Source organism: Littorina saxatilis, linkage group LG14 (assembly GCF_037325665.1).
Source record: "Littorina saxatilis isolate snail1 linkage group LG14, US_GU_Lsax_2.0, whole genome shotgun sequence".
NCBI lineage: Eukaryota > Metazoa > Mollusca > Gastropoda > Littorinimorpha > Littorinidae > Littorina > Littorina saxatilis.
In genome coordinates, this window is record NC_090258.1 from 45,158,446 (window position 1) to 45,184,881 (window position 26,436).

The following is a 26,436-nucleotide window of genomic DNA, read 5'->3' on the forward strand; positions in this document are numbered from 1 at the left end:
ACCTGAGAGAGCAGTATGGAGCATGACTCCCTGACAACAGCTAGACATCTAACCTGAGAGGGCAGTATGGAACATGACTCCCTGACAACAGCTAGACATCTAACCTGAGAGGGCAGTATGGAACATGACTCCCTGACAACAGCTAGACATCTAACCTGAGAGGGCAGTATGGAACATGACTCCCTGACAACAGCTAGACATCTAACCTGAGAGGGCAGTATGGAACATGACTCCCTGACAACAGCTAGACATCTAACCTGAGAGAGCAGTATGGAGCATGACTCCCTGACAACAGCTAGACATCTAACCTGAGAGAGCAGTATGGAGCATGACTCCCTGACAACAGCTAGACATCTAACCTGAGAGAGCAGTATGGAACATGACTCCCTGACAACAGCTAGACATCTAACCTGAGAGGGCAGTATGGAACATGACTCCCTGACAACAGCTAGACATCTAACCTGAGAGGGCAGTATGGAACATGACTCCCTGACAACAGCTAGACATCTAACCTGAGAGAGCAGTATGGAACATGACTCCCTGACAACAGCTAGACATCTAACCTGAGAGTGCAGTATGGAGCATGACTCCCTGACAACAGCTAGACATCTAACCTGAGAGGGCAGTATGGAACATGACTCCCTGACAACAGCTAGACATCTAACCTGAGAGGGCAGTATGGAACATGACTCCCTGACAACAGCTAGACATCTAACCTGAGAGAGCAGTATTAGGAACATGACTCCCTGACAACAGCTAGACATCTAACCTGAGAGAGCAGTATGGAACATGACTCCCTGACAACAGCTAGACATCTAACCTGAGAGAGCAGTATGGAACATGACTCCCTGACAACAGCTAGACATCTAACCTGAGAGAGCAGTATGGAACATGACTCCCTGACAACAGCTAGACATCTAACCTGAGAGAGCAGTATGGAACATGACTCCCTGACAACAGCTAGACATCTAACCTGAGAGAGCAGTATGGAGCATGACTCCCTGACAACAGCTAGACATCTAACCTGAGAGAGCAGTATGGAGCATGACTCCCTGACAACAGCTAGACATCTAACCTGAGAGGGCAGTATGGAGCATGACTCCCTGACAACAGCTAGACATCTAACCTGAGAGAGCAGTATGGAACATGACTCCCTGACAACAGCTAGACATCTAACCTGAGAGGGCAGTATGGAGCATGACTCCCTGACAACAGCTAGACATCTAACCTGAGAGGGCAGTATGGAACATGACTCCCTGACAACAGCTAGACATCTAACCTGAGAGAGCAGTATGGAGCATGACTCCCTGACAACAGCTAGACATCTAACCTGAGAGGGCAGTATGGAACATGACTCCCTGACAACAGCTAGACATCTAACCTGAGAGGGCAGTATGGAGCATGACTCCCTGACAACAGCTAGACATCTAACCTGAGAGGGCAGTATGGAACATGACTCCCTGACAACAGCTAGACATCTAACCTGAGAGAGCAGTATGGAGCATGACTCCCTGACAACAGCTAGACATCTAACCTGAGAGAGCAGTATGGAACATGACTCCCTGACAACAGCTAGACATCTAACCTGAGAGGGCAGTATGGAGCATGACTCCCTGACAACAGCTAGACATCTAACCTGAGAGAGCAGTATGGAACATGACTCCCTGACAACAGCTAGACATCTAACCTGAGAGAGCAGTATGGAGCATGACTCCCTGACAACAGCTAGACATCTAACCTGAGAGGGCAGTATGGAACATGACTCCCTGACAACAGCTAGACATCTAACCTGAGAGGGCAGTATGGAGCATGACTCCCTGACAACAGCTAGACATCTAACCTGAGAGGGCAGTATGGAACATGACTCCCTGACAACAGCTAGACATCTAACCTGAGAGGGCAGTATGGAGCATGACTCCCTGACAACAGCTAGACATCTAACCTGAGAGAGCAGTATGGAGCATGACTCCCTGACAACAGCTAGACATCTAACCTGAGAGGGCAGTATGGAACATGACTCCCTGACAACAGCTAGACATCTAACCTGAGAGGGCAGTATGGAACATGACTCCCTGACAACAGCTAGACATCTAACCTGAGAGGGCAGTATGGAGCATGACTCCCTGACAACAGCTAGACATCTAACCTGAGAGGGCAGTATGGAACATGACTCCCTGACAACAGCTAGACATCTAACCTGAGAGGGCAGTATGGAACATGACTCCCTGACAACAGCTAGACATCTAACCTGAGAGGGCAGTATGGAACATGACTCCCTGACAACAGCTAGACATCTAACCTGAGAGGGCAGTATGGAGCATGACTCCCTGACAACAGCTAGACATCTAACCTGAGAGGGCAGTATGGAACATGACTCCCTGACAACAGCTAGACATCTAACCTGAGAGAGCAGTATGGAGCATGACTCCCTGACAACAGCTAGACATCTAACCTGAGAGGGCAGTATGGAGCATGACTCCCTGACAACAGCTAGACATCTAACCTGAGAGGGCAGTATGGAACATGACTCCCTGACAACAGCTAGACATCTAACCTGAGAGGGCAGTATGGAGCATGACTCCCTGACAACAGCTAGACATCTAACCTGAGAGGGCAGTATGGAACATGACTCCCTGACAACAGCTAGACATCTAACCTGAGAGGGCAGTATGGAGCATGACTCCCTGACAACAGCTAGACATCTAACCTGAGAGGGCAGTATGGAACATGACTCCCTGACAACAGCTAGACATCTAACCTGAGAGAGCAGTATGGAGCATGACTCCCTGACAACAGCTAGACATCTAACCTGAGAGGGCAGTATGGAACATGACTCCCTGACAACAGCTAGACATCTAACCTGAGAGGGCAGTATGGAGCATGACTCCCTGACAACAGCTAGACATCTAACCTGAGAGAGCAGTATGGAACATGACTCCCTGACAACAGCTAGACATCTAACCTGAGAGGGCAGTATGGAGCATGACTCCCTGACAACAGCTAGACATCTAACCTGAGAGGGCAGTATGGAACATGACTCCCTGACAACAGCTAGACATCTAACCTGAGAGAGCAGTATGGAGCATGACTCCCTGACAACAGCTAGACATCTAACCTGAGAGGGCAGTATGGAACATGACTCCCTGACAACAGCTAGACATCTAACCTGAGAGGGCAGTATGGAGCATGACTCCCTGACAACAGCTAGACATCTAACCTGAGAGGGCAGTATGGAACATGACTCCCTGACAACAGCTAGACATCTAACCTGAGAGAGCAGTATGGAGCATGACTCCCTGACAACAGCTAGACATCTAACCTGAGAGAGCAGTATGGAACATGACTCCCTGACAACAGCTAGACATCTAACCTGAGAGGGCAGTATGGAGCATGACTCCCTGACAACAGCTAGACATCTAACCTGAGAGAGCAGTATGGAACATGACTCCCTGACAACAGCTAGACATCTAACCTGAGAGGGCAGTATGGAGCATGACTCCCTGACAACAGCTAGACATCTAACCTGAGAGAGCAGTATGGAGCATGACTCCCTGACAACAGCTAGACATCTAACCTGAGAGGGCAGTATGGAACATGACTCCCTGACAACAGCTAGACATCTAACCTGAGAGAGCAGTATGGAGCATGACTCCCTGACAACAGCTAGACATCTAACCTGAGAGGGCAGTATGGAGCATGACTCCCTGACAACAGCTAGACATCTAACCTGAGAGGGCAGTATGGAGCATGACTCCCTGACAACAGCTAGACATCTAACCTGAGAGGGCAGTATGGAACATGACTCCCTGACAACAGCTAGACATCTAACCTGAGAGTGCAGTATGGAGCATGACTCCCTGACAACAGCTAGACATCTAACCTGAGAGGGCAGTATGGAACATGACTCCCTGACAACAGCTAGACATCTAACCTGAGAGAGCAGTATGGAGCATGACTCCCTGACAACAGCTAGACATCTAACCTGAGAGGGCAGTATGGAACATGACTCCCTGACAACAGCTAGACATCTAACCTGAGAGGGCAGTATGGAGCATGACTCCCTGACAACAGCTAGACATCTAACCTGAGAGGGCAGTATGGAACATGACTCCCTGACAACAGCTAGACATCTAACCTGAGAGGGCAGTATGGAACATGACTCCCTGACAACAGCTAGACATCTAACCTGAGAGGGCAGTATGGAACATGACTCCCTGACAACAGCTAGACATCTAACCTGAGAGGGCAGTATGGAACATGACTCCCTGACAACAGCTAGACATCTAACCTGAGAGGGCAGTATGGAACATGACTCCCTGACAACAGCTAGACATCTAACCTGAGAGGGCAGTATGGAGCATGACTCCCTGACAACAGCTAGACATCTAACCTGAGAGGGCAGTATGGAGCATGACTCCCTGACAACAGCTAGACATCTAACCTGAGAGGGCAGTATGGAACATGACTCCCTGACAACAGCTAGACATCTAACCTGAGAGGGCAGTATGGAGCATGACTCCCTGACAACAGCTAGACATCTAACCTGAGAGGGCAGTATGGAACATGACTCCCTGACAACAGCTAGACATCTAACCTGAGAGTGCAGTATGGAGCATGACTCCCTGACAACAGCTAGACATCTAACCTGAGAGGGCAGTATGGAACATGACTCCCTGACAACAGCTAGACATCTAACCTGAGAGGGCAGTATGGAGCATGACTCCCTGACAACAGCTAGACATCTAACCTGAGAGAGCAGTATGGAACATGACTCCCTGACAACAGCTAGACATCTAACCTGAGAGGGCAGTATGGAGCATGACTCCCTGACAACAGCTAGACATCTAACCTGAGAGAGCAGTATGGAACATGACTCCCTGACAACAGCTAGACATCTAACCTGAGAGGGCAGTATGGAGCATGACTCCCTGACAACAGCTAGACATCTAACCTGAGAGGGCAGTATGGAACATGACTCCCTGACAACAGCTAGACATCTAACCTGAGAGAGCAGTATGGAGCATGACTCCCTGACAACAGCTAGACATCTAACCTGAGAGGGCAGTATGGAACATGACTCCCTGACAACAGCTAGACATCTAACCTGAGAGGGCAGTATGGAGCATGACTCCCTGACAACAGCTAGACATCTAACCTGAGAGGGCAGTATGGAACATGACTCCCTGACAACAGCTAGACATCTAACCTGAGAGAGCAGTATGGAGCATGACTCCCTGACAACAGCTAGACATCTAACCTGAGAGAGCAGTATGGAACATGACTCCCTGACAACAGCTAGACATCTAACCTGAGAGGGCAGTATGGAGCATGACTCCCTGACAACAGCTAGACATCTAACCTGAGAGAGCAGTATGGAACATGACTCCCTGACAACAGCTAGACATCTAACCTGAGAGAGCAGTATGGAGCATGACTCCCTGACAACAGCTAGACATCTAACCTGAGAGGGCAGTATGGAACATGACTCCCTGACAACAGCTAGACATCTAACCTGAGAGAGCAGTATGGAACATGACTCCCTGACAACAGCTAGACATCTAACCTGAGAGGGCAGTATGGAGCATGACTCCCTGACAACAGCTAGACATCTAACCTGAGAGGGCAGTATGGAGCATGACTCCCTGACAACAGCTAGACATCTAACCTGAGAGAGCAGTATGGAGCATGACTCCCTGACAACAGCTAGACATCTAACCTGAGAGGGCAGTATGGAACATGACTCCCTGACAACAGCTAGACATCTAACCTGAGAGGGCAGTATGGAGCATGACTCCCTGACAACAGCTAGACATCTAACCTGAGAGGGCAGTATGGAACATGACTCCCTGACAACAGCTAGACATCTAACCTGAGAGGGCAGTATGGAACATGACTCCCTGACAACAGCTAGACATCTAACCTGAGAGTGCAGTATGGAGCATGACTCCCTGACAACAGCTAGACATCTAACCTGAGAGGGCAGTATGGAGCATGACTCCCTGACAACAGCTAGACATCTAACCTGAGAGAGCAGTATGGAACATGACTCCCTGACAACAGCTAGACATCTAACCTGAGAGAGCAGTATGGAGCATGACTCCCTGACAACAGCTAGACATCTAACCTGAGAGGGCAGTATGGAGCATGACTCCCTGACAACAGCTAGACATCTAACCTGAGAGGGCAGTATGGAGCATGACTCCCTGACAACAGCTAGACATCTAACCTGAGAGGGCAGTATGGAACATGACTCCCTGACAACAGCTAGACATCTAACCTGAGAGAGCAGTATGGAACATGACTCCCTGACAACAGCTAGACATCTAACCTGAGAGAGCAGTATGGAACATGACTCCCTGACAACAGCTAGACATCTAACCTGAGAGTGCAGTATGGAGCATGACTCCCTGACAACAGCTAGACATCTAACCTGAGAGGGCAGTATGGAACATGACTCCCTGACAACAGCTAGACATCTAACCTGAGAGAGCAGTATGGAGCATGACTCCCTGACAACAGCTAGACATCTAACCTGAGAGAGCAGTATGGAACATGACTCCCTGACAACAGCTAGACATCTAACCTGAGAGAGCAGTATGGAGCATGACTCCCTGACAACAGCTAGACATCTAACCTGAGAGGGCAGTATGGAACATGACTCCCTGACAACAGCTAGACATCTAACCTGAGAGGGCAGTATGGAGCATGACTCCCTGACAACAGCTAGACATCTAACCTGAGAGGGCAGTATGGAACATGACTCCCTGACAACAGCTAGACATCTAACCTGAGAGGGCAGTATGGAGCATGACTCCCTGACAACAGCTAGACATCTAACCTGAGAGGGCAGTATGGAACATGACTCCCTGACAACAGCTAGACATCTAACCTGAGAGGGCAGTATGGAACATGACTCCCTGACAACAGCTAGACATCTAACCTGAGAGGGCAGTATGGAGCATGACTCCCTGACAACAGCTAGACATCTAACCTGAGAGGGCAGTATGGAACATGACTCCCTGACAACAGCTAGACATCTAACCTGAGAGGGGTAGTTGTGGCAGGGTCGTGTAGAGTTGTGCAGGTTTCTGGTGGGGGTTCATTCCGTATCGCAGTGTCAGCTGTGACGTCCCTGCGCTGTATTCCTTGCGAAAGTAGTCTGATATCGCCCCGTCGTAATCTGCTGTGTGGTTAAAAGCCTGGAAAATGGTACAGTTTATGATGTAGCTGAAAGCTTGTCGCATTGGGAAATATAACCTGGCTAATTGCAATGTTTTGTACTGCTTGATATAATCTATTGCTTTCAGTTGCCACACGGTGCACACAGAACGTCCCACCTGTTGAAAGGAATCCCAGCTGTTGAAAGGAATTCCAGCTCATTGTTTTTCCTCATTCATCATGTGATGTGCGTACAACAGCAATGTAATCATGAATGCATTAAGCAAGCAATTAAAAAAAAAAATGAACATACATAAACTACAAAGCAAAGAGGACAATCTACATGCTGACAGCGGTGCAGGTACCAAACGTCCCTCACTTCACAGCCAGTCTTGCTAAAGTACAAATCATAAAGAACAATATACATAAACTACAAAGCAAAGAGCACAATCTACATGCTGACAGCGGTGCAGATACCAAACGTCCCTCACTTCACAGCCAGTCTTGCTAAAGTACAAATCATAAAGAACAACATACATAAACTACAAAGCAAAGAGCACAATCTACATGCTGACAGCGGTGCAGGTACCAAACGTCCCTCACCTTTACAGCCAGAGTCTTGCGTGTCGACTCAGCAGTGTCCTTGCTGGGGGAGCTGCTCATCTCCTCCACAATTCTAAGAAAATAAAAATAAATAAACAAATAAAAATCAATATAAAACAAAGACAGCTTGCCCAACACTGTTTGATAAAATTGTGCATTACAATCGGTTATTTGCAGGTGATATCTAAAACGTTAAAGTAGAGAACACAACTGATCAGAGACAGTGTAGTCGAGAGAGACACAGCCACAGCCCTACCTGTCGTAGTCAGAAGGATCGCAGACCACGGTCACTCTGGCGTGATTCTTGGCAGCAGCCCTCAGCAGTGTCACACCGCCTGGAGACATAGAACTTAAAGGTAAACAAGGCATGGCCACATCTCACAAATTGAACTCACCAGCTGGGTGAGTAACTTCAAGCAAGTCACTAGCCCGCCAGAAATTTTACAAATAACCTGGTAAATATACTGTACAAACAAAGACGCAAGTTGCAATATCTTTCGCACAATTGATATTTCTCGACGTGAGCAATGTTGTTCCAAACAAAAATGGGTTCTTTTCTCTTCTTATGTTCTTAAAAATGTTGAAAAAATAAAAACCCATCATCGTCTTCCCATCCCACTCAAATGTGCTGCTCAAACACATAGCTATTGATGTGTACATTGTTGTTAAACAGTTGTTTGTTGTATGTTTATTTGGGTCTGCTAGTGTGTGATAGGGTTTATGTCCGTCTGTAGATGTTTTTTTCTTCTGTTAGTCCTGTGTTGACAGCTCTTCGACAAGCGCTTAGAACTGTACCCACGGGATACGCGCGATATAAGCTTCTTATTGATTGATACACTCTCAAAACACACATACACTCTGAAAACACACATACACTCTCAAAACACACATACACTCTGAAAACACACATACACTCTGAAAACACACCTACACTCTGAAAACACACTGAAAACACACCTACACTCTGAAAACACACCTACACTCTGAAAACACACCTACACTCTGAAAACACCCCTACACTCTGAAAACACACCTACACTCTCAAAACACACATACTCTCAAAACACACATACACTCTCAAAACACACATACACTCTCAAAACACGCATACACTCTCTCTCGCTAAACACACTGACCGATGTCAATCTGTTCCACAGCATCCTCCACTTTAACGTCAGGTTTCTCCACCGTCTTCACAAAAGGGTAGAGGTTGCACACCACCACCCTGCACACAACACACACCACCGGTCTTCACATAGGGGCACAAATCCGTTCATTGTCCATTTTCACCCTTTATTTGGGTATTTTAATGATGTTCCACATCAGACATGTTTGTTGAGAAAGAAATAGTCCTGAGCAGCCCCAGAAACAATAACCAGTTCTTGCTGTCTTACTGGGCTGACAAACGACACGGCTGTTAATTAACCAGCTCTTGCAGTCGTTATGAGCTGACACATGACACAGCTGTTAAATAACCAGCTCTTGCAGTCGTTATGGGCTGACAAATGACACGGCTGTTAATTAACCAGCTCTTGCAGTCTTACTGGGCTGACACATGACACGGCTGTTAATGAACCAGCTCTTGCTGTCTTTATGGGCTGACACATGACACGGCTGTTAATTAACCAGCTCTTGCTGTCTTACTGGGCTGACACATGACACGGCTGTTAATGAACCAGCTCTTGCAGTCGTTATGGGCTGACACATGACACAGCTGTTAATGAACCAGCTCTTGCTGTCTTACTGGGCTGACACATGACACGGCTGTTAATGAACCAGCTCTTGCAGTCGTTATGGGCTGACACATGACACGGCTGTTAATGAACCAGCTCTTGCTGTCTTACTGGGCTGACACATGACACGGCTGTTAATGAACCAGCTCTTGCAGTCGTTATGGGCTGACACATGACACGGCTGTTAATGAACCAGCTCTTGCAGTCTTACTGGGCTGACACATGACACGGCTGTTAATTAACCAGCTCTTGCTGTCTTTATGGGCTGACACATGACACGGCTGTTAATTAACCAGCTCTTGCAGTCTTAGTGGGCTGACACATGACACGGCTGTTAATTAACCAGCTCTTGCTGTCTTACTGGGCTGACACATGACACAGCTGTTAATGAACCAGCTCTTGCAGTCGTTATGGGCTGACACATGACACGGCTGTTAAATAACCAGCTCTTGCAGTCTTACTGGGCTGACACATGACACAGCTGTTAATGAACCAGCTCTTGCAGTCTTTATGGGCTGACACATGACATGGCTGTTAATTAACCAGCTCTTGCAGTCTTAGTGGGCTGACAAATGACACGGCTGTTAATGAACCAGCTCTTGTTGTCTTACTGGGCTGACACATGACACGGCTGTTAATTAACCAGCTCTTGCTGTCTTTATGGGCTGACAAATGACACAGCTGTTAATTAACCAGCTCTTGCAGTCTTACTGGGCTGACAAATGACGCGGCTGTTAATTAACCAGCTCTTGCAGTCTTACTGGGCTGACAAATGACAAGGCTGTTAATGAACCAGCTCTTGCTGTCTTACTGGGCTGACATATGACACGGCTGTTAATGAACCAGCTCTTGCAGTCTTACTGGGCTGACACATGACACGGCTGTTAATGAACCAGCTCTTGCTGTCTTACTGGGCTGACACATGACACGGCTGTTAATGAATCAGCTCTTGCTGTCTTACTGGGCTGACACATGACACGGCTGTTAAATAACCAGCTCTTGCTGTCTTACTGGGCTGACACATGACACGGCTGTTAATGAATCAGCTCTTGCTGTCTTACTGGGCTGACACATGACACGGCTGTTAATGAACCAGCTCTTGCAGTATTAGTGGGCTGACACATGACACGGCTGTTAAATAACCAGCTCTTGCTGTCTTACTGGGCTGACACATGACACGGCTGTTAAATAACCAGCTCTTGCAGTATTAGTGGGCTGACACATGACACGGCTGTTAAATAACCAGCTCTTGCTGTCTTACTGGGCTGACACATGACACGGCTGTTAAATAACCAGCTCTGGGCTGACACATGACACGGCTGTTAAATAACCAGCTCTTGCAGTATTAGTGGGCTGACACATGACACGGCTGTTAAATAACCAGCTCTTGCAGTATTAGTGGGCTGACACATGACACGGCTGTTAAATAACCAGCTCTTGCAGTATTAGTGGGCTGACACATGACACGGCTGTTAAATAACCAGCTCTTGCTGTCTTACTGGGCTGACACATGACACGGCTGTTAAATAACCAGCTCTTGCTGTCTTACTGGGCTGACACATGACACGGCTGTTAAATAACCAGCTCTTGCTGTCTTACTGGGCTGACACATGACACGGCTGTTAAATAACCAGCTCTGGGCTGACACATGACACGGCTGTTAATGAACCTTTGCCCGACCAGGTTATCGACTACACACGGAAGACATCGTGGGGCCGTGCGGATCCATGCTTCTCGAAGAAGGAAAAATATGCATATTCTTCCGTAGACCCATGCTTTGCAAAGAAGCAAAAACGTGCATCCCCTTCCGTAGACGCCGTGGTTAAATTTCTGCGAGAAGTAATTAAATTAAAAATTATTACTTTAATTATTACCGTGCGGACTAAAGCTTCTCAAAAAAGGAAAAACGTGAATACCCTTCTGTAGACATCGTGGGGCCGTGTGGACCCACATTGTTATGTATTAATTTCGCGCCACACGACTTGCTTATTAAGGCTGGAGTACACTTTGGAGGCCCTCTTTCAAAGTGATTAGGTAGTTTTAAAAGTTACTTTTTCTGTTAGTTCAATGTTTGCTTTATCAGGAAAATACAAAATATAAAGGGCTTAACGCGCAAAATTTTAAGATAACGACTGAAGTTTAAGCATAGGTATCAGATTTTTTCACGCAAACACTACTGAATAAGTTGCAATATTGTATTGTGAAAATGTAAACAAAATAACAATCAGATGATCACAAACTGAAGAAGAGAAATAGGGAAGCAAAATAGAACATTAAACGTAGTGATTTTACTTGTGAATTCGGAAAAAAATCCTTTTGTATCCATTTTGAAGCTCAATTTGAAGCATGGAACACCAACAAACATTGATAAAAAGTGTTAAAGTGATTACAGTGTTCAGAAATAGTGTTAGATACCAAGTTGAGTTATCCCTCTTTACCAATTTAAAAAAAAATACACCTCTTAACGCGCAAAATTTTGAACTGTGATGCTTTTACTACCCCCACCCCCTTCCCATTTGTCATAAATGAGTGCATATTATCTTCCAAATAGAAAAGCAGGGTAGTCAGATGATCAAAAACTTAAGAAGAGAAAGAGGGAAGCAAAATTGAACATCCAACACAATGATTTAACTTGTGAATCATGAGAAAACTATTTTTTTACCCATTTGTGAAGCTTAATTTGAAACTTGGAACACAGACAAACATATATTAAAAGTGTTAAAGTGATTACAGTGTTCAGAAATAGTGTTAGATACCAAGTTGAGTTATCCCTCTTTACCACTGTTAAAAGAAATACACCTCTTGTCGCGCAAAATCTTGAACTGTGATACTTTTACTTCCCCCACCCCCTACCCATTTTTTCAGAAAAGAGTGCATAATTATTATCTACCAAATAGAAAAGCAGGGTAGTCAGATGATCAAAAACTTCAGAACAGAAATAGGGAAGCAAAATAGAACATCCAACATAGTGATTTAACTGGTGAATTCTAAAAAAAACCCCACTTTTTTACTCATTTTATTAGCTTAATTTAAAGCTTGGAACTGAAGACAGAAAAAAAAAATTAAAAGTGCTAAAGTGGTTACAGTGTTCAGAAATAGTGTTTGATACCAAGTTGAGTTATCCCTCTTCATCACAGTTAAAAAAAACACACCTCTTGTCGCGCAAAATCTTGAACTGTGATGCTTTTACTACCCCCACCCCCTACCCATTTTTCAGAAAAGAGTGCATATTATCTTTCAAATAGAAAAGCAGGGTAGTCAGATGATCAAAAACTTAAGAAGAGAAAGAGGGAAGCAAAATAGAACATCCAACATAATGATTTAACTTGTGAATTATGAGAAAACTATTTTTTTATCCATTTTTGAAGCTTAATTTAAAACTTGGAACACAAACAAACATAAATTAAAAGTGTTAAAGTGATTACAGTGTTCAGAAATAGTGTTAGATACCAAGTTGAGTTATCCCTCTTTACCACTGTTAAAAGAAATACACCTCTTGTCGCGCAAAATCTTGAACTGTGATGCTTTTACTACCCCCACCCCCTACCCATTTTTCAGAAAAGAGTGCATATTATCTTTCAAATAGAAAAGCAGGGTAGTCAGATGATCAAAAACTTAAAGAAGAGAAAGAGGGAAGCAAAATAGAACATCCAACATAATGATTTAACTTGTGAATTATTAAAAAACCATTTTTTTTAACCCATTTATGAAGCTTAATTTGAAACTTGGAACACAGACAAACATAAATTAAAAGTGTTAAAGTGATTACAGTGTTCAGAAATAGTGTTAGATACCAAGTTGAGTTATCCCTCTTTACCAATTTAAAAAAAAAAACATCTCTTAACGCGCAAAATTTTGAACTGTGTTGCTTTTACTACCCCCACCCCCTTACCATTTTTCAGAAAAGAGTGCATATTATCTTCCAAATAGAAAAGCAGGGTAGTCAGATGATCAAAAACTTAAGAAGAGAAAGAGGGAAGCAAAATAGAACATCCAACATAATGATTTAACTTGTGAATTATGAGAAAACTATTTTTTTACCCATTTTTGAAGCTTAATTTAAAACTTGGAACACAAACAAACATAAATTAAAAGTGTTAAAGTGATTACAGTGTTCAGAAATAGTGTTAGATACCAAGTTGAGTTATCCCTCTTTACCACTGTTAAAAGAAATACACCTCATGTCGGCCAAAATCTTGAACTGTGATACTTTTACTTCCCCCACCCCCTACCCATTTTTTCAGAAAAGAGTGCATATTATCTACCAAATAGAAAAGCAGGGTAGTCAGATGATCAAAAACTGAAGAACAGAAATAGGGAAGCAAAATAGAACATCCAACATAGTGATTTAACTGGTGAATTCTCAAAAAACCCCACTTTTTTACTCATTTTATTAGCTGAATTTTAAAGCTTGGAAGACAGAGAGAAAAAAAATGAAAGTGCTAAAGTGGTTACAGTGTTCAGAAATAGTGTTTGGTACCAAGTTGAGTTATCCTTCTTCATCACAGTTAAAAGAAACACACCTCTTGTCGCGCAAAATCTTGAACTGTGATGCTTTTACTACCCCCACCCCCTACCCATTTTTCAGAAAAGAGTGCATATTATCTTCCAAATAGAAAAGCAAGGTAGTCAGATGATCAAAAACTTCAGAACAGAAATAGGGAAGCAAAAAATAACATCCAACAGAGTGATTTAACTGGTAAATTCAGAAAACACACACTGTTTTACTCATTTTATAAGCTGAATTTAAAGCTTGGAAGACAGAACAAATAAATTAAAAGTGCTAAAGTGGTTACAGTGTTCAGAACTAGTGTTAGATACCAAGTTGAGTTATCCCTCTTCATCACAGTTAAAAGAAACACACCTCTTGTCGCACAAAATTTTATACTGTGATGCTTTTACTACCCCCACCCCCTACCCATTTTTCAGAAAAGAGTGCATATTATCTTCCAAATAGAAAAGCAAGGTAATCAGATGATCAAAAACTTAAAAAGAGAAAGAGGGAAGCAAAATAGAATATCCAAAATAGTGATTTAACTGTAGATTTCAGAAGAAAAAAACCCTTTTTTTTAATCATTTTTGAAGCTGAACTTGAAGTTTGGAAGACAGAAAAAGAAAAAAAAAGTGCTAAAGTGGTTACAGTGTTCAGAAATAGTGTTAGATACCAAGTTGAGTTTTTGCTCTTTATAAAAGAAACACACCTCTTGTCGCGCAAAATCTTGAACTGTGATCCTTTTACTACCCCACGCCCTCTACCCATTTGAACAGAAAAGAGTGCATAATTTGTATTCTCTTCCAATTAGAAAAATAAGTAAAAGCAACTGGACATTTTTAAAATACATCTTTTCTGTCAGTCCAAGGATTGCTTAGTCCATTAAAAACAAACAGACTAGGATTTAACGCACCCATTTTAAGAAAAAGTTAACATGATAATTGATATATATCAGACTTTTTTTTTATGCAATTACTACTGAAGATTGCAGACCAGGTAAAACAATCATTTTATATCCTTTGTCACATTTTATTTTTATTTTTAATAAATCTATCTATAGCGAGTCTTGTCTCTTTGTGTCATTTAGTTATTTTCAAGAATTATATCCTGGCAACAACAACAACAAAAACACCTACCTACCTACCCTATTTTTTTTAGCCATGTTAATAGAAACAGACAATTTATTTGTTTTGGCCTAAAGATCTTGAAACATTTGTTTTAATAGAGAAATAACAAGTACAGCCATTAGCTGTGTCACTCGAATTTTTTTGTCAGGCTGAAACTTAGCTGTTGCGTTGGTGTCTGCTGTGTGTATCTGGGTCCAAAGCAACTTTCACATTCTCATCTACACACTCACGTTACACAAGTAATTCCACCCACAGAGGCGTTCGGGGATGGGGGTCTCGCACTCGGGCGAATCACACCACAAAATACAAAGTATAACGTACACAGATTTTACTATTGAACCAAAAAGCAAATTAAATCATGAATAAATCAATCAAGCAAAACTTCCACACAATGACACACTCACTCTCGTTTCACACTGCGCTCTGGACGTGCACACTTGGCAGCACGTATACCGTTCCGGCACCGTTTGTCTTCCTGCAAGTCCAGCATAGGCACACGATTGTCCAAGAATCACAATAATCCTCGTGAATGTCACAGCAGGCATAGTAGAAAAGTCCAAAAGGGTGCGTTGATGGTGGTAATCCGGTGTACACACACACACACACACACACACACACACTCCGGTTTGGTAAGTTACCTGATAAATAATGTAGCCTGTGGATTTAACGGGGAGACTGGTCAGACAGGAAGAGCATTTCACATTTCCGATGTTCAGCGATAAACTTGTTTTCTTCGAGAGTTCGATCTTCGTGCGATTCTGGCGCGTTGTCACCAAGAACGTAAAAAAAACCCAGGATATCATCATGATGCCTCTCTACAAAAACCAGGCAGTCTAGGAACTCTTCATCTAAAGTCAGTCAGTATTAGCCCCTCAACACAATCCTCATCTTGTCCCATAGTGATTTCTGCCGCCAAAGAACGTGTGGTTCTTAACTCACAAGACGGATTTGTCGTCTTCCATTGCGAAATTCAGATCTACCCCAACTCGTGCATTGATCTGAGCAATAAAATGTAGATGCGATAATCTGCAAACATCTCTTCAACACAATCTACATCTTGTCCCATCGTGATTTCTGTCGGCAAAGAACATGTGGTTCTCAACTCACAAGACCGATTTGTCATCTTTCACTGAGAAATTCAGATCTGCCCCAAGTACGTGCAATAAAATGTAGAAGCGATAATCTGAAAAAAAATCTTTTCGCGTGAACGCTGCCACGTTGTCATCAGTCCGATGTCTTTTATCCAGAGCAGGGATGAACACACTTTTTCATCAGTAGTTTGTTATGTTTATCCGCAGACTGCTTTCCATTAGATCTACTTGTCGTCTGTTTTAGCTTGACTCGTGGGGTTCTTCAGCCAGGCAAAAAGTGCTTGTTTACTGACACGTTCTCACGCACGACATGTCGTAAATGCAAGTTCTAACGATTGTTTTTTATTGCACTGATAGAGAATGTCGATATTTGTAAACGTCTGCCATTTCCTAATGTTTATTTCATTATTTTGCATACGGATATGACTAGTAAGTGGATAATCTGTTACGACACGAAACGCGTTCTAAATCCGGGAAGGGAGGCTACTCCAACGTAGAAGGGAGGCTACTCCAACGTACTTTCCAAAGTGTGCTCCAGCCTTAACTCCAAAATTAAACAGATCGTAGAAAATGATGTTTAGAGCCAATACCTGAAGGTTTGTGACTTCTCTCCCTAGTTTTTATGTAAGTTCCTTCAGTTTGAGAAACATGGGTCCGCACGGCCCCACGATGTCTTCAGTGTGCAGTTAAAATTTGACCTTTGTTTTTGTAATTACTTCTCGCTGAAATTTAATGATCTTTTAGGACATAAGAGCTTTTTAGGTGTCTGAGGCATTCTTAAAAGCTCATTAAACAAGAAGAGCAAACGCTCGATCGAGTCACTTTCGCAGTTCTGAATATTATATGAGGCATCAGATGGACAGGAAGAAATTGCTATTCACAACACAATACAGATGTAAATAATTTGATGTAAAGAATAATCCTATAAAGTTTGAATCAAATCCGATGAATAGTTTCAGAGATATGATATTTCAATTTTTTTCCTTCAAGACATACCTGTGACCTTGAAAAAGGTCAAAGGTCACCAAAGCAGACGTCAAAGTGTAGAGGTCACTGGGAGTCACGTTCACATAAAATTTGAGCCCGGTCACTTTTATAGTTTCCGAGAAAAGCCCAACGTTAAGTTGTGTGTTGCCGAACAGAAAAGGCTAGTTATCTCCCTTGTTTTTCTGATAACGTTCGTAAAAGGCTACAGATGTAAATACTTTGATGTAAAGAATAATCCTACAAAGTTTCAATCACATCCGATGAACTTTGTCAAAGATATAAAATGTCTAATTTTTCCTTTGACGCTGACCTGTGACCTTGAAAAAGGTCAAAGGTCAACGAAACCATCGTTAAAGTGTAGAGGTCATTGGAGGTCACGACTAAACAAAATATGAGCCCGATCGCTTTGATAGTTTCCGAGAAAAGTCCAACGTTAAGGTGGTGTCTACGGCCGGCCGGCCGGACGGCCGGCCGGACAGACTAACACTGACCGATTACATAGAGTCACATTTTCTCAAGTGACTCAAAAATTCCAAATGGTTCAAGAGATATTTGCAATTAAACACCCTTCCGGGTCCACACGGACCCACAACGACCGGCGAAGGTTAAAGAGGTCTAGCTGCCTCGTTCCGGTCTGTTTTCCACTCACCTGATGAGCTGGTAGCCTTGCTTCTTCAGGTCACTCTGGTCAGAGTCTGTCAGGCGCGCCAGGATACCTGTCACCAAGACAACAACAGTGTGTACACCATGACAACGACAGGCTGTATATATATATGCACTTATACTGGAGACACAATGTACACTGCACATCAAGACAACAACAGTGTGTACACGGTACACAATGACAACTGCACATCAAGACAACAACAGTGTGTACCGTGTACACAATGACAACTGCACATCAAGACAACAACAGTGTGTACACAGTGACAACTGCACACCAAGACAACAACAGTGTGTACACGGTACACAATGACAACTGCACATCAAGACAACAACAGTGTGTACACAGTACACAGTGACAACTGCACATCAAGACAACAACAGTGTGTACACGGTACACAGTGACAACTGCACATCAAGAAAACAACAGTGTGTACACAGTACACAATGACAACTGCACATCAAGACAACAATAGAGTGTACACAGTACACAATGACAACTGCACATCAAGACAACTTTCTTTCTTTATTTGGTGTTTAACGTCGTTTTCAACCATTCAAGGTTATATCGCGACGGGGAAAGGGGGGGAGATGGGATAGGGGAAAGGGTAACACGTCACTTTAGCGCCAGCACTACACCTTTCAGCGCCACCATTTCAGCGCGGCGTCTTTTCAGCACCGTATTTTTTAGCGCCGTACATTTCAGCACGGGGGCATGTCAGCGCCGTTCACTTTAGCGCCGGGAGACTTCGTGTACACTACATTGGGGGTGCACGTAAAAGATCCCACGATTGACAAAAGGGTCTTTCCTGGCAAAATTGTATAGGCATAGATAAAAATGTCCACCAAATACCCGTGTGACTTGGAATAATAGGCCGTGAAAAGTAGGATATGCGCCGAAATGGCTGCGATCTGCTGGCCGATGTGAATGCGTGATGTATTGTGTAAAAAAATTCCATCTCACACGGCATAAATAAATCCCTGCGCCTTGAATATGTGCCCGATATAACTGAATTGCATAAAAAAATAATATAAAAAAAAAATCCCTGCGTTTAGAACTGTACCCACGGAATACGCGCGATATAAGCCTCATATTGATTGATTGATTGATTGACTTCAGCGCCGTACATCTCAGCGCCGTGGTGAGGGAAAAGGAGGGAATGTCGGGGAAGGGGGTAAAACTATTAGCGTCAGAGAGAGAGAGAGAGAGAGAGAGAGAGAGAGAGAGAGAGAGAGAGAGAGATCACTTCGTGAGTTACAGATCAGGTCTGAATGAGTGGTTTGAGTTATATTCAGATGCACGTGGGCAACCAATCTTCGACTATTTTGAGGACACGTATATTGGCAGACCTCGCCGTCGTGGTCCTCGTCATCCGCCGACGTTCTCCATTGACATGTGGAACGTGCACGACCGCGTCCTCACTGATGCTGCCAAGTCCAACAGCAGCTGTGAAGGGTGGCATCACGCCTTTCAGAACGTGGTCGGGGCGTGCTACCCCAATCTTTGGAGGCTGATAGAGGCCCTCAAGAAAGAACAGGCACTAGTCCAGGCGGACGTCACACGTCTACTGGGAGGCCAGGCTCCAGCGCCCAAAAGGCGCAAGTACAAAGACTTACAGAAACGGATAAAGACGATCGTTAGACAATACAATGACGGAGGTCGGGGGCTGCTTGAAACAATGGAAGGACTCGCCTTTGCTTTCATGTTCTAGTGTTGACGTCTTCAGAGACAAGCTATTCGGTGCGTCAGGAGACGCGGTGTGATCTTGAACTGGCACCTCCAGCTATTCATTATGGGCACATTGCAATCGAATTCATTTAATGACATTTTACTGATTTTAGTGATTTAAATGGACATTTTAATTCATACGCTTTATTGAGAAATAAAGGTAAAGAATAGATTTTTGTGGGATAAACTCAATCAAGCCTATTAGTCACTCAGTTTTGCAGTTTCGCAGACACTTTTACACACACACACACAAACACACACACACACACACACACACCGTCACACACTCTCTCTCTCTCTTTCTCTGTCTTCCTCTAGCGCTATAATGTACAGCGCTACAATGTACGGCGCTAACATTTCGCCACGCTGAAAGGTACGGTGCTGAAAAGTCCCAACGCTGAAGTGTACGGCGCTGAAGTATCCTCGCGCTGAAGTGTATGGCGCTGAATTTCTGGTGCTGAAGTGCTGGCGCTGAAGTGACATGGAACCAGGGGAAAGGGGGGAGATGGGATTGAGCCACTTGTTAATTGTTTCTTGTTCACAAAAGCACTAATCAAAAAATTGCTCCAGGGGCTTGCAACGTAGTACAATATATGACCTTACTGGGAGAATGCAAGTTTCCAGTACAAAGGACTTAACATTTCTTACATACTGCTTGACTAAAATCTTTACAAACATTGACTATATTCTATACAAGAAACACTTAACAAGGGTAAAAGGAGAAACAGACCCGTTAGTCGCCTCTTACGACATGCTGGGTAGCATCGGGTAAATTCTTTCTCGTCCCAACCAATATGGGACTCCCCCTAACCCGCGGGGGGTATCAAGACAACAACAGTGTGTACACGGTACACAATGACAACTGCACATCAAGACAACAACAGTGTGTACACGGTACACAGTGACAACTGCACATCAAGACAACAACAGTGTGTACACAGTACACAATGACAACTGCACATCAAGACAACAACAGTGTGTACACGGTACACAGTGACAACTGCACACCAAGTGTGTACACAATGACAACTGCACATCAAGACAACAACAGTGTGTACACGGTACACAGTGACAACTGCACACCAAGTGTGTACACAGTGACAACTGCACATCAAGACAACAACAGTGTGTACACGGTACACAATGACAACTGCACATCAAGACAACAACAGTGTGTACACGGTACACAGTGACAACTGCACACCAAGACAACAACAGTGTGTACACAATGACAACTGCACATCAAGACAACAACGGTGTGTACACAGTACACAGTGACAACTGCACATCAAGACAACAACAGTTTGTACACGGTACACAGTGACAACTGCAGGCAGTTGTGCATGCAGGTATACTGTACACACAATTTACAACCATTCAGGTACTCCATGCTACCTACATACACACCTGGACAATTGCTCATTCTCAACTATTCTAGTTTGAATTATTACCGTCCCCTTTCTGTTTTTTAACTTGAATAAGAGATCAAAGTGGTCTGTCATACCACCGTGCACAGCTGGGTGCAACGTCTTCACTCTGCCTAGCCTCGCATGCCTTGCTTCACCCTAGACACCTAGCTATTCTTGACGCTATGAAATGTGGGTCTGTCCTACCACAGTGCACAGCGGGGTGCAACGTCTTCACTCTGCCTAGCCTCGCATACCTTGCTTCACTCTAGACACCTAGCTATTCTTGACGCTATGAAACGTGGGTCTGTCATACCTCCATGCACAGCGGGGTGAAGCGTCTTGACTCTCCCTCCCAGCATCTCCGGGGCTCCTGTCACTTCAGACACATCACTGAAACATCACAACACATCATTTAATCTTGGTAGGATGTTTGAACAACTTTTGTTTTCTTCTTTTAAAAACAGTTCACCAACATAAGCTGATCAAAAGGAAATCTGGATTTTGTTAAAAAAATTGTTTTAAAAAAATAGAAAAGAAAGCACAAAGAAAACAAAGAGATGTTTATATATAACTAGCAGTTAAGCCCGGCTTCGCCCGGGATAAGCGGAGCCCTGTAGCAATTTAAGACGCTCGCTATCCCATTATCATTAGCTTTACCTCCTTTGTTTGGATACAAAAAAAGAGTTATCTCCCTTACCGTCTAGAAATTTCCGGAACTGTCCAGTTAATTTTTCATTCTTAATTTCTTCCCCTCATAGGAGCAATAGCGAGTCTCTAATATCACTGGCATGATGTGCTTGCTACAGGTGAACAGTAGGCACTGAACTGGTCTTGCACCATATAGGCTGTATTCAATAAATGGGAGGTCCATAATCTGAGAAAGGAAACAATGAATCAAGAAACTAAAACCCAGGTGCACATCTGCGGCACCTAGGGAGTGCACATGCACGACATCGTCTTCCTGCCCCCTCCCTTCTCGGAGCTTTGGGGATCACAGACAGACAGACAGACACACACACACACACACACACACAGACAGACACTCTCTTTTATTTATATGTATAGATACAAGTTCGGCAGCGGCGGTGGTGGTCAGGTGCACATCTTCACAGTCACAGGAGTGCACATGCACGACATCGTCTTCCTGCCCCCTCCCTTCTCGGAGCTTTGGCGATCACAGACAGACAGACAGACACACACACACACACACAGACAGACACTCTCTTTTATTTATATGTATAGATATAGGAAACATCTATAAAAAAAATTCAAAAAGGTCGCGTAAGGCGAAATTACTACATTTAGTCAAGCTGTGGAACTCACAGAATGAAACTGAACGCACTGCATTTTTTCACATTGAACGTAGTCCGCCGCTTGTGCATAACGGAGTGAAACTGACGAGCCTGTTCAGTGGTTTCGCTGTGCTGCATAGCACGCTTTTCTGTACCTCTCTTCGTTTTAACTTTCTGAGCGTGTTTTTAATCCAAACATATCATATCTATATGTTTTTGGAATCAGAAACCGACAAGGAATAAGATGAAATTGTTTTTAAATCGATTTCGGAAATTTAATTTTGATCATAATTTTTATATTTTTAATTTTCAGAGCTTGTTTTTAATCCAAATATAACATATTTATATGTTTTTGGAATCAGGAAATGATGTAGAATAAGATGAACGTAAATTTATATAAAAAAAAAATAATTATTACAATTTTCAGATTGGCCAAAGTCATTAATTAATTTTTAAGCCACCAAGCTGAAATGCAATACCGAAGTCCGGCCTTCGTCGAAGATTGCTTTACAAAAATGTCAATCAATTTGATTGAAAAATGAGGGTGTGACAGTGCCGCCTCAACTTTTACAAAAAGCCGGATATGACGTCATCAAAAGTATTTATCGAAAAAAACAAAAAACGTCCGGGGATATCATTCCCAGGAACTCTCATGTCAAATTTCATAAAGATCGGTCCGGTAGTTTGGTCTGAATCGCTCTACACACACACACATGCACATACACACACACACACATACACCACGGCCCTTGTCTCGATTCCCCCTCTATGTTAAAACTTTTGACTAAATGTAAAAACTGGAGGGAAAAAATGAAGACAGCAAAATGCAAGCTGTATGAGCTGTGATCACCTGACGGGGATGTTGGCATCACGGATGACCTTGGCCGTCCCCCCCGACGCCACCAGTCTCAGACCCAGCGCGGCCAGCTTCTGAGCGAAGGGGATGAGTCCAGTCTTGTCAGACACGCTCAGCAACGCTGCTCAACACACACAACACAATCAGGTCAAAACTGTTTTACTAAGTGCAGGTGTGTGCTTTTGGTGGTTTTTTTGGGTGGTGGTGGGGGGATTAAGGGTCAGTATATACAGTAGAATCCACTTAATAAGGCCATGTTTAATATAGTCACCCGCTTAATAAGGCCATGTTTAATATAGCCACCCGCTTTTTGAGGCCAATTTCTGACTGCACGGATTTTTCCTTATGTTTTATGCTTAAAATCACCCGCTTTATAAAGCCACCATCCCGCTTATTAAAGCCATTTTTTGGCTCGCGTCAGGTGTGAAAAGCCGTAACAGTGAGTCTGTAATCGCTGTCTGATCACTCACAGCTAATGCATGACTGGTTTTCAAACAACCCGAGACGTTTTGGCCAGCCTCTTGTGAGTTTGAAATCACGTTAAGTGCAAGTCAGTGGTCATAAACAACTTCCAACAGAAGCGTACTTCTGAGCTTTTGTTCATGTGCATGATTGTTCATGATCGCATTTCTGTCACATACACTGCCAACATGTGTTTAGTCTGAATCTGGACACCAGCAACCATGGGCATGGCCACCAAACGCAAGAAAACAGACATGACCCCTGTAGAAAAGATCGTAATCCTAGAAAAGTTTAAAGCTCTGCCGTCTTTCTCTGTCAGGGAAGGTGCTGTAATTCTGGGAGTTTCACGTGGGATGCTGACAAATCTGCTGAAAAATGAAGGAAATCTGCGTGAAACTGCAACTGGTGCACCTGAGAGAAAACGTCAGCGACTTGGGAAAGATGTGGAAACAGAGATGTTTTTCTGTTTAATAAGAGATGCACACAGAATGTCTCTCCTTTGTTTTAAGGACTTGGGAAAGATGTGGAAACAGAGATGTTTTTCTGTTTAATAAGAGATGCACACAGAATGTCTCTCCTTTGTTTTAAGGACTTGGGAAAGATGTGGAAACAGAGATGTTTTTCTGTTTAATAAGAGATGCACACAGAATGTCTCTCCTTTGTTTTAAGGACTTGGGAAAGATGTGGAAACAGAGATGTTTTTCTGTTTAATAAGAGATGCACACAGAATGTCTCTCCTTTGTTTTAAGGACTTGGGAAAGATGTGGAAACAGAGTTTTTCTGTTTAATAAGAGATGCACACAGAATGTCTCTCCTTTGTTTTAAGGACTTGGGAAAGATGTGGAAACAGAGTTTTTCTGTTTAATAAGAGATGCACACAGAATGTCTCTCCTTTGTTTTAAGGACTTGGGAAAGATGTGGAAACAGAGTTTTTCTGTTTAATAAGAGATGCACACAGAATGTCTCTCCTTTGTTTTAAGGACTTGGGAAAGATGTGGAAACAGAGATGTTTTTCTGTTTAATAAGAGATGCACACAGAATGTCTCTCCTTTGTTTTAAGGCTCTGTTTGCCTGAAAACCATGAGTTCCTTTTATTAAATCCACCCGCTTAATAATTATAGCCACTTTTGTCCTGCACCAAGGTGACCTTATTAAGCGGCGTCTACTGTATCAGTGTTTAAAACACTTGCAATAATTTGTTGACACTTTTTTGAATTTATGTCAGGGACAATCATTTATCACACACACACAAACACCACCAACACCAACAGAGAAAAACAAATTCACATACAAACTTGATCCCACACCTCAGTTCTGTAATTTCTCATAATTGGTATCTAAATATAGGTCCCTGGTATGATGAAGTTAATTTGATTTGATCTGACCTTTTCATCATAAAGAGAAGTTAGGGTTAGGGTTAATGCAATCTTATCAAAGGGTTAGGGTTAGGGTTAGGGTTAGGGTTAATGCAATCTTATCAAAGGGTTAGGGTTAGGGTTAGGGTTAATGCAATCTTATCAAAGGGTTAGGGTTAGTGTTAGGGTTAGGGTTAATGCAATCTTATCAAAGGGCAGAAATGTGCAACTGTTATTCTCTTAAAAGGTTGATATCTCCTAAAACTATCAGTATCATCTAAAAGGTCGATATCTCCTAAAAGTATCATCTAACAGTTTGAAATGAAAAAAAACACCCAGTAGACTTGGCTAATGTGACAAGACCAACAAAAAACTGAACAATGTCAAGGACATGACAGGTGACTTACCTACTATTAGCACAACAGGTTATTTGGTAAACATGTACAGAACCAGGTAAACATGTACAAAACCAGAACATGCCTATCTGCACATCACAACAACATCATTCTCACCGGGTCAAGTCCTAGATTTCCAATGTCAAGTCAAACAAATAACTTTGTGGGTCATAGCAGGTTGCAAAAACAAGTTGATAAAAAAAAACATACAATTATTCGAAATGCGTAGTTGGGTTAGTAAGGGCCAACTTTAGTTCCATGTTTAAATATCACTATTAATCCATGTGCGTTTTTACATTTAGTCAAGTTTTGACTAAATGTTTTAACGTAGGGGGGGAATCGAGACGAGGGTGTGGTGTGTGTGTGTGTGCGTGTGTGTGTGTAGAGCGATTCAGACTAAACTACTGGACCAATCTTTGTGAAATTTTACATGAGAGTTCCTGGGAATGATATCCCCGGACATTTTTTTCTTTTTTTCGATAAATGTCTTTGATGACGTCATATCCGGCTTTTTGTAAAAGTTGAGGCGGCACTGTCACACCCTCATTTTTCAATCAAATTTATTGAAATTTTGACCAAGCAATCTTCGACGAAGGCCGGACTTCGGTATTGCATTTCAGCTTGGTGGCTTAAAAATTAATTAATGACCTTGGTCATTCAAAATCTGAAAATTGTAAAGAATTTTTTTTTTTATAAAACGATCCAAATTTACGTTCATCTTATTCTTTAACATGTTCTGATTCCAAAAACATATAAATATGTTATATTTGGATTAAAAACAAGCTCTGAAAATTAAAAATATAAAAATTATGATCAAAATTAACTTTCCGAAATCGATTTAAAAACAATTTCATCTTATTCCTTGTCGGTTCCTGATTATAAAATTTGTAAAGTAAATTTTCATTTGATTAATATACTTACCCCAATCACATATTGCATTTGACACAGTCTGAGATGCTAGGTACTGAAAACGCTTACCCGTCTAACACATTAAAGGGAAGCAACCCCATCACCAAAAAGGCAAACGTAGCCATGGTAACGGACCAGTATCCCGGGAGTTACCTCCCATCTAGTGGATACTACG

At 43.0% G+C, this 26,436-nt stretch overlaps 1 protein-coding gene across 1 annotated transcript in view; it reads right to left on the reverse strand.

Annotated features, from left to right (window-relative positions):
- Window positions 1-26,436, reverse strand: part of LOC138947867 (bifunctional purine biosynthesis protein ATIC-like) — a 71,659-nt gene that overhangs the window by 38,638 nt on the left and 6,585 nt on the right. The window contains exons 2-8 of the mRNA XM_070319426.1: window positions 23,135-23,261; window positions 21,306-21,382; window positions 17,841-17,907; window positions 8,898-8,986; window positions 8,018-8,096; window positions 7,762-7,834; window positions 7,043-7,199 (exon numbers count right to left, since the gene is read on the reverse strand). Of these exons, the coding sequence (XP_070175527.1) occupies window positions 7,043-7,199; window positions 7,762-7,834; window positions 8,018-8,096; window positions 8,898-8,986; window positions 17,841-17,907; window positions 21,306-21,382; window positions 23,135-23,261 (669 nt within the window). The remainder of the gene's footprint in view (window positions 1-7,042; window positions 7,200-7,761; window positions 7,835-8,017; window positions 8,097-8,897; window positions 8,987-17,840; window positions 17,908-21,305; window positions 21,383-23,134; window positions 23,262-26,436) is intronic.